Source organism: Trachypithecus francoisi, unplaced genomic scaffold (genome assembly GCF_009764315.1).
Source record: "Trachypithecus francoisi isolate TF-2019V2 unplaced genomic scaffold, Tfra_2.0 Lachesis_group14, whole genome shotgun sequence".
In the NCBI taxonomy this organism is placed as follows: domain Eukaryota; kingdom Metazoa; phylum Chordata; class Mammalia; order Primates; family Cercopithecidae; genus Trachypithecus; species Trachypithecus francoisi.
In genome coordinates this window covers 30,203,274-30,211,930 of record NW_022681459.1, presented here as the reverse complement: position 1 = coordinate 30,211,930, position 8,657 = coordinate 30,203,274, and the positions used below count along the sequence as shown (strand labels likewise).

At 58.8% G+C, this 8,657-nt stretch overlaps 1 protein-coding gene across 1 annotated transcript; it reads right to left on the bottom strand.

Moving 5' to 3' along the window:
• Positions 1-3,388: 3,388 nt before the first annotated feature.
• LOC117095846 (alpha-crystallin A chain) lies at positions 3,389-7,523 on the bottom strand. Its single transcript, XM_033232612.1, has 3 exons — positions 6,820-7,523; positions 5,502-5,624; positions 3,389-4,097 (listed from the first exon to the last, which is right to left on the bottom strand). Exons 1-3 carry the CDS (start codon positions 7,006-7,008, stop codon positions 3,891-3,893), a joined length of 519 nt encoding a protein of 172 aa, XP_033088503.1. The 5' UTR covers positions 7,009-7,523; the 3' UTR covers positions 3,389-3,890.
• Positions 7,524-8,657: the final 1,134 nt, after the last annotated feature.

Below are 8,657 nucleotides of genomic sequence, written 5' to 3'. Positions count from 1 at the left end.
GTGTGGTGTGTGGAGGGTGTGAAGTGTGTGGTGTGTGGAGTGGGTAGTGTGTGTGGAGTGTGCAGTGTGTGTGTGCAGTATATGGAATGTGTGGTGTGTGGAGTGTGTGGTATGTGGTGTGTGTTGTATGTGGTGTGTGTGGATTGTGTGGAGTGTGTGGTGTGTGTGGAGTGTGTGGAGTGTGTGGTGTGTGTGGAGTGTGTGGAATGTGTGGAGTGTGTGGTGTGTGGATTGTACGGAGTGTGTGGTGTGTGTGGAATGTGTGGTGTGTGTGCGGAGTGTGTGGTATGTGGATTGTGTGGAGTGTGTGGTGTGTGTGCAGAGTGTGTGGTGTGTGGATTGTGTGGAGTGTGTGGTGTGTGTGGAGTGTGTGGTATGTGTGGAGTGTGTGGTGTGTGTGTGGAGTGTGTGGTGTGTGGATTGTATGGAGTGTGTGGTGTGTGTGGAGTGTGTGGTGTGTGTGTGGTGTGTGGATTGTGTGGAGTGTGTGGTGTGTGTGGAGGTGTGTGGTGTGTGTGGTGTGTGTGGAGTGTGTGGAATGTGTGGAGTGTGTGGTGGTGTGTGGATTGTACGGAGTGTGTGGTGTGTGTGGAATGTGTGGTGTGTGTGCGGAGTGTGTGGTATGTGGATTGTGTGGAGTGTGTGGTGTGTGTGCAGAGTGTGTGGTGTGTGGATTGTGTGGAGTGTGTGGTGTGTGTGGAGTGTGTGGTATGTGTGGAGTGTGTGTGGTGTGTGTGGAGTGTGTGGTGTGTGGATTGTATGGAGTGTGTGGTTGTGTGGTGGATGTGTGTGTGGTGTGTGTGGTGTGTGGATTGTGTGGAGTGTGTGGGGTGTGTGGTTGTGTGTTGGTGGATTGTGTGGAGTGTGTGGTGTGTGTGTGGTGTGTGGATTGTGTGGAGTGTGTGGTGTGTGGATTGTGTGGAGTGTGTGGTGTGCGGAGTGTGTGGTGTGGATTGTGTGGAGTGTGTGGGGTGTGTGCGGAGTGTGTGGTGTGTGGATTGTGTGGAGTGTGTGGTGTGCGGAGTGTGTGGTATGTGTGCGGAGTGTGTGGTGTGTGGATTGTATGGAGTGTGTGGTGTGTGTGCGGAGTGTGTGGTGTGTGTGGTGTGTGTGGAATGTGTGGTGTGTGTGTGGAGTGTGTGGTGTGTGGATTGTATGGAGTGTGTGGTGTGTGTGTGGAGTGTGTGGTGTGTGGATTGTGTGGAGTGTGTGGATTGTATGGAGTGTGTGGTGTATGTGTGGAGTGTGTGGTGTGTGTGTGGTGTGTGGTGTATGTGTGGAGTGTGTGGTGTGTGTGTGGAGTGTGTGGTGTGTGTGTGGAGTGTGTGGTGTGTGGAGTGTGTGGAGTGTGTGTGGTGTGTGTGTGGATGTGTGTGTGGTGTTGGGAGTGTGTTGGTGTGTGGATTGTATGGAGTGTGTGGAGTGTGTGGTATGTGTGGTGTGTGGTGTGGTGGTGTGGTATGGAGTGTGGGGTGTGTGCGGAGTGTGTGTGTGTGGTGTGTGTGTGGTGTGTGGATTGTATGGAGTGTGTGGTGTGTGTGAGGGGGTGTGTGGGGGTGTGGATTGTGTGGAGTGTGTGGTGTGTGTGTGGAGTGTGTGGTGTGTGGAGTGTGTGGAGTGTGGTGTGGTGTGTGTGTGGAGTGTGTGGTGTGTGTGCGGAGTGTGTGGTGTGTGGATTGTATGGAGTGTGTGGAGTGTGTGGTGTGTGTGGAGTGTGTGGTGTGTGTGTGGAGTGTGTGGAGTGTGTGGTGTGTGGTGTGTGTATGGAGTGTGTGGTGTGTGTGCGGAGTGTGTGGTGTGTGGTGTGTGTGTGGTGTGTGGATTGTATGGAGTGTGTGGTGTGTGTGCAGAGTGTGTGGTGTGTGGATTGTGTGGAGTGTGTGGTGTGTGTGTGGAGTGTGTGGTGTGTGGGTGTTGTGTGGATTGTGTGGAGTGTGGTGTGTGGAGTGTGTGGTGTGTTGGATTGTGTGGAGTGTGTGGTGTGTGTGCAGAGTGTGTGGTGTGTGGATTGTGTGGAGTGTGTGGTGTGTGTGTGGAGTGTGTGTGTGTGTTGTGTGGATTGTGTGGAGTGTGGTGTGTGGAGTGTGTGGTGTGTGGATTGTGTGGAGTGTGTGGTGTGTGTGTGGAGTGTGTGTGTGTGGTGTGTGGATTGTGTGGAGTGTGTGGTGTGTGTGTGGTGTGTGGATTGTGTGGAGTGTGTGGAGTGTGTGGTGTATGGATTGTGTGGTGTGTGTGTGGAGTGTGTGGTGTGTGTGCAGAGTGTGTGGTGTGTGGATTGTATGGAGTGTGTGGTGTGTGTGTGGAGTGTGTGGTATATGTGGAGTGTGTGGTGTGTGTGTATTGTGTGGAGTGTGGTGTGTGTGTGGAGTGTGTGGAGTGTGTGGTGTGTATATGGAGTGTGTGATGTGTGTGTGGAGTGTGTGGAGTGTGTGGTGTGTGTATGGAGTGTGTGGTGTGTGTGTGGAGTGTGTGGTTGTGTGCGGTTCGGTGGCTATGGCACGGGCTGTCACTGGGCGTCACAATGGCTGCCCACGCTAATGCCTGTTGCTGACGTTTTGAAAGCCCGGGGTCGGCTTTCGTGTTCTCCAGAGGTTCTCGCCCCCGGTGGCGGTAGGTGGTCGTCCTGCTGGTGCCGACAGGGTCCCGGTGCCTTCGGCCTCCAGGGTCGAGGGCGCTTTACTTGGCTGAGGGCGCTGGCAGGGCCCACTCGCCGTGGCATCTGCTTGCACTGGGGTCCCCTCTGGCCCCCTGGATCCCCCTCGGTGAGCGCAGCCAGGGCCCCCCAGGCCAAGTCTCCCTCCCCGTGGTGGGGTCTGGCAGGGTCCGGCGTGGCCGCCCAGTGTCTGGTCCCGGAAGGGGACAGAGCGAGCTTCTGCCTCCAACTCCGGGCCACGATGGTTTGCCCAGGGGAAGCCGCCGAGTTCTAGACCTTCAAGAGCACGAGTGCCCTTAAAGCCCACCCCGAAGGCAGCAGGACAGCCCCGCAGACCCCCGAGAGAACAGGACGGCCCTGCAGACCCCAGAGGGAACAGGACGGCCCCGCAGAAGGAGGCCAGGGCAGGAGTCCCGCCCTGGTGCCTGCATGGACAGGAAAGGGAGCCCAGCCTCCCTCCATTCCCTGCAGCCCCTTCCAGGTCCCTCGCTGCCCCCAGCTCTCGGAAGCGCTCCCCAGTCCCTTTCCCATCAGAGGCTCTGCCCCCAAAACCCTCTCCTTCCTGCCCAGTGTGGAGGGAGGCGCTTGAGCTCGGAAGAAGGAAGGGATGCAGGCGACCCGGTGCCTCCGAGGCCGCCGGGTCCAACGCGAGCAGGAGACCCCGCTGTCCTCCCTCCAGGCGCCGCCCTCGTGCCCCTCCCGCCCCTCATGGAGACAGCACCAGCAGACAGCGGGTTGCTTGTGTCACCTGCTCTTTATTGACTGCCGCGGGCTGCGCTCTCATGGACGATCCTTGTCCCCAAGAGCGGCACTACATAGAGGGGTTGGAGGAAGATGGTCTGAGAGAAGAGGCCATGAGAGCCCAGACGCACAGAAGCCCCGGGAGGTGTGGGCAGGGCCCGCGGAGGAGGGAGGCTGCAGGTGTGTCGGGAGGCACCTGGCCGGAGGTCACCCCCTCCTTCCGGACCCTCAGCAGAGTTGAGGCGCCTGCACCCCAGGGGAGCCAGGCTGCTATCTAAAGGAGTGTGAGGTGCGGTCACTTCCGCCACTGGCCAGTGTGGGGGTCTGGGACACCCTGGGACCCTGAGCTCTCCTGGCTGCTCTCTCAAACCCTCATTCCATGTGAGAAGGCGGAAAGGAAAAACAGGGAAGCAAAGGAAGACAGAAACCCCGCCCTCAGGGTGCTCCCCGGATGATGGGCTGGGGCTGCAGGGGAGCCAGCCGAGGTGATGCCTGCTTAGGACGAGGGAGCGGAGCTGGGCTTCTCCTCCCGCGCCACGGGAATGGCTCGCTCGTGGGTGGCATCTAGGCCAGTCTGGATCTTGGGGCCAGAGAAGGTCAGCATGCCGTCAGCAGACAGGGAGCAAGAGAGGGCCGACTGGTCCACGTTGGACGGCAGGCGGTAGCGGCGGTGGAACTCACGGGAAATGTAGCCGTGGTCGTCCTGGAGAGGGTAGGGGGGCACAGTCAGAGGGGCCACTGTGCAGGTGGCTGCCTCGCCACATGCCAGAGAAGCTGCTCCAGGCCCACCAACCGCAGAAGGTGGCCAGCCTGCAGGGGCTCTCACAGGGGCTGGGTGCAGCCAACGCATCCCATGACCAGGTCCCTGGGATTTATGGATTCATGCCCCTGCTTCTCTGGACCTCAGCCTGGCCTCGTGGCCACTTGCCGGGCTATTCCCTGCATGGGGGTGTCTCTTCACGCTCCGTGGCTTCACTCCAAAATCGCAGGATCATTCCGTACCAGGCCCTGCACCTCAGCCAGGCTTCCCCTTCCAGACCCCACAGGACTGCTCCAGCCCAGGTCTCTGCAGCCCCACCTAACGTGGCCAGACAACCCGTGCGCTTCCACGTCCCCTGGATGCCCTAAGCCACAGACTCAACTCCCTGGGCCGACCTCCTCCTACACTGGGTGCAAAGACCAAGAGCTGGGAGCTCAGAAGCATTTTCCAGGCTGTGCTGGGGCTAAGTGGGGGCTTTACCCAGCGCAGGCGAGGGAGGGGCAGCACATGAGGAGGTCAGGGTTCACCCCCCAGCACTGCCTTCTCCAGTCATTGAAAGAGGACCCCAGCCAAAAGAAACCGAGACTTTGGCTAAGAGTTCCACCTTCCGGCCCCTCTGCTCTCCAGCCCCCGCAGGACACTGTCCATCTGTGAGAGCCCGTGAGCTCTTCCCAGCTCTGCCAGGAGATGCAGGTCACCAGGGCCTCCATGGCCCGGCTCCCTCAACACCACGGAGACCCGAGGCCTCCACCCAAGCAAGAGCAGAGCATCAGGGTGACTGTGCGGAGAGGCTCCCGTCCCACCTGCCCAGTACTAGCTGTGGGACCCAGCAGGCTGAGGACCCCCTTGTTCCCCAACTGTGTCCTGGAATAATGAAGACACTGATCCCCAAGGGCTGCTGTGAGGTGAGGGTGTCAATGCATGTAGAGCATTCCCAGAGGATGCAGCTGTGCCGTCGGGGACTGGCCTTCCTCAGGCAGGGCTCGTGTGAAGATGTACATTGGCTAGGAGGCGGCCACCAGGGGCACTCCCACCTCCTGGGGTTCTTTCTAAGACCGCCCTGGCATCCAGGTGACAGGGATGGAGCTGGCGACGGCTGGGTGCAGCAACCCAGGCAGGGACCCTATCCTAGATCCCTGAGCCACATTCACTCGGAACAGTGACCTCTGTCACTAGGAGGGGCTGGCTGTGCTCAGGTGGGATGGCCCCTCCCTCAGGGAAAAGCCAGGCCTGATTCGGGGGCCTCCGGAGAGTGTCCCTCTCCCAGGGTTGAAGACCTCGTGCAGGTGTGCAGGCCGGTTGTGCCCGCCGTGACCCCCTTGTCCCCACCTCAGTGCCTGGGCTCACCTGGCGTTCGTTGTGCTTCCCGTGGATCTCCACAAAGTCGTCCTGCACCTTCACAGTGAGGTCCTCCGGGGAGAAGTGCTTCACATCCAGGAAGATGACGAACTTGTCCCGGTCGGATCGAACCTGAAACCCAAACATGCTCTGTGAAGCTACCCAGAGGGTGCCGTCCCTGCTGCGGCTGGTAGAGACGGGGGGCCCCGGTTATCAGAACAGAGATGCTTCGGTCACCTGCCGGCCTCTTCTCCCACACACCAAGTGGGGCAGAGCTTTCGGGGGCCTGTGACTGTCTCCTGGACGGACAGGCACAATCCTCCACCTGTCTCCAAACCCTCAGGCCAGCTGAGGGGCTGGATGCTACTGGTGGGCTGGCTGGTTGTTTGCCTATGGTCAGGTGGCTGGTTATAGATCGGTTGACTGGTTATGGGCTAGTTGGCTACTGGTTATGGTAGGAGGGGTTGTTATGGATTGGTTGGCCCATTAGGGTCAATTGTCTGGCTAGTGATGCTTGGCTGGCTGGACTCAGCCTGTGGAATGAGGGCACTGCCCTTGGCGTCATGCTGTCTGTAGAAGCAGCCGGAGCCTGCTGATAGCCTGCGCAGCTGCCTCTGCAAAAAGCACAGCACTTCCACAACTCCCTCTCACTGCCCTGGCTCAGCCTGGGCTCCCTGAGGCATTTTGCGCCCTGGCATTGATATCTACTGCAGCAGCCCTGGGGAGGACCCTGTTTCTTAGGTGCTGGGTTGACTCAGGCCCTCTAGAACTGCAGGCTCTGCACTGCTCACCCGTGGCTCAGAGAGGAGGCTGGGGGGGCCTTTTGGCCTTGGCAGGGCACCTGAGTAAACTTGCCAAGAGCTTTGCTGGCCGTGGGCAGGCCGAGCTCATGGGAGGAGATACTAGGAACCTCCTGTTCTCTGGCTTTCAGGACTATGACCCCCACCTGCTCCCAGGCCTCCGGGACTCAGGAGACCAGCGGAACCCGGGAGCTGGCACTCGCCACCACACATGCCTGGATGGGTTGCTCTTGGGGTTTCCAGTATGTGGCTGGTGCCTTACAAAGCACACGTGGGTCATGAGCTGATGGAGGAAAGCAAGGGTGGGTTCAGGCTGCTCCCTTGTCCAACCTCTCCCCAGTGCCAGGGGAGGCTCTGCTGTGTGGCTGCAGTGGGGACACAGGCTCTTGCCCAGCTTCTGCAAGGGGATGAAGTGGGGCGAGGCCACCTGCCTGACGGAGCAAGACCGGAGTCCATCGCTGTCCACCCACCGAGGCCACCACCCTCTGAGCAGCGAGGAGAGGCCAGCACCACGGGCCACATCTTACCTCAGAGATGCCGGAGTCCAGCACAGTGCGGAAGAGGGACTGGCGGTAGTAGGGGCTGATGGTGGACGACAGGAAGGGCAGCAGGTCATACTCAAAAAGTCCCTCGCCGAAAAACTGGTCGAAAAGCCGACTGGGGTAATAGGGCCCCAGAGTGCGCTTGAACCAGGGGTGCTGGATGGTCACGTCCATGTTCAGCTTTGGTACCACGGGGACCTGGAGGCTGGAAGGAGTCAGTGGGACCTCTGAGCAGCGCAGTGTGGAGCTAGGGCTGAGCCCTCCCTATATACGCCACCAGCAGAATGGAGGCATTAAGGGATTTCTCTGGAAGGGCATGAGCTCATGAAGAAGGCTGCTCAGTCAGCAGAAACGTGGCTGGGACAAGTGCCCGCCCCCAGCCCCGGGAGGGGCTGCACGGACTGTCCCTGAGGCCTGGACTCAGCTGAGGCCAGCCTGGGCACCCTGGGGCTCCCGGGAGGGCAGACAACCCAAGGAGGAGCTCTGTGCCCCGTACTCGCCTGGAGCAACAATGGAGCTTCTCATCTCCCAGTTAGTGGGCAGGGGCTACGTGCCAGGGGCCATGCGAGTTCTCTGCACACCTTGTCCTGCCTGGTGGTCCTCATGGTCGCCAGAGGAGAGAGAGCCCACACCCCTGTTAGACACAGGGGTTAGACACGTCGTCCTCAGTCTCACTGCGCCCAGGCAAGAATGCACTGTTTTCCAAAGCAGAGTGACTCTGTCAACCTCTGTTACGCTCACCACTTACAAAAAGTATGCATGCTTGTAAAAACTCCTGAAGAAGAAGCTGAAAGGTGCCATAATTCCAGCACCTGGGGGAGCTCTGTTGAGTTTCATGCTTGTCCTCCAGCGGTTTGCGTGCCTCCAACAGGGAGACGGGCTGGGCTGTGTGCAGATGAAAGCGCCAGGTGGTGAGCTTCCCTCTGTGGCCCACCCTGGACGCCCAGCCCCATGGCCATCATCCCCTGTAACGCCTCGAGCTTCTGTGGCATGACCTGCCATGGCTGTTGGGTTGGGCTGCTCCTGTCAGGTGGCAACATGTCCCCACATCCCCGCCACCCATGTGGTCCTGCCACCCACATGATCCTGTTATCCGCAAGTCCTGGTGATTATTTTGCTCCTCGACCCACGGCCCCTGTCCAGTTCTCACTAAGTGTCCAGGCACTGCCAGTTTTCTTTGTTTGTTTTTGAGATGGAGTCTTGCTCTGTCGCCCAGAGTGGCGCCCAGATCTGGCACCCAGACCATGCAGAGGTTTCAGCTCACTGCAACCTCTGCCTCCCAGATTCAAACAATTCTCCCACCTCAGCCTCCTGAGTAGCTGGGACTACAGGTGCCTGCCACCACACCTGGCTTTTTTTTTTTTTTTTTTTTTTTTTTTTTTTTTTTGTATTTTTAGTCGAGATGGGGTTTCACCATGTGAAAACCCAGGCTGGTCTCAAACTCTTGACCTCAGCTGATCCACCTGCCTTGGCCTCTCAAAGTGCTAGGATTACAGTCATGAGCCACTGCGCCAAGCTCACTCCTAGTTTTAAGTCTTTTGATATTTTGGGGTAAACTGGCCCTGGGGAGCATGGTCCTCCCTCACATCCCCCCCCGCCAGGCTGGGAAGAGGCCATGCCCCCTCTCCCAGGCTAGCTTTTCTAGTGTTCGGTCCAGGCTGTGGGAAGTTGCTTAGTCCTCTTTAGGCCTCCCAGTTCCTACTCAGCCTTTAACAGATTCATGCGTGTGGAGTAAGCACACACCCAGGACACTCCTGGGCTTTGCAAATTCATCTCCAGCCCATGGGCTCAGAAGACCACAAAAGGTCAGACGCCCCAGTGTA

Excerpts from the sequence above, each read along its gene's own strand:
- LOC117095846 (XM_033232612.1), bottom strand. The coding sequence starts at position 7,008 with ATGGACGTGACCATCCAGCACCCCTGGTTCAAGCGCACTCTGGGGCCC. Across the intron at positions 5,625-6,819 it reads TGGACTCCGGCATCTCTGAG|GTTCGATCCGACCGGGACAA; the intron begins GTAAGATGTGGC and ends TTTGGGTTTCAG. Across the intron at positions 4,098-5,501 it reads GGAAGCACAACGAACGCCAG|GACGACCACGGCTACATTTC; the intron begins GTGAGCCCAGGC and ends TACCCTCTCCAG.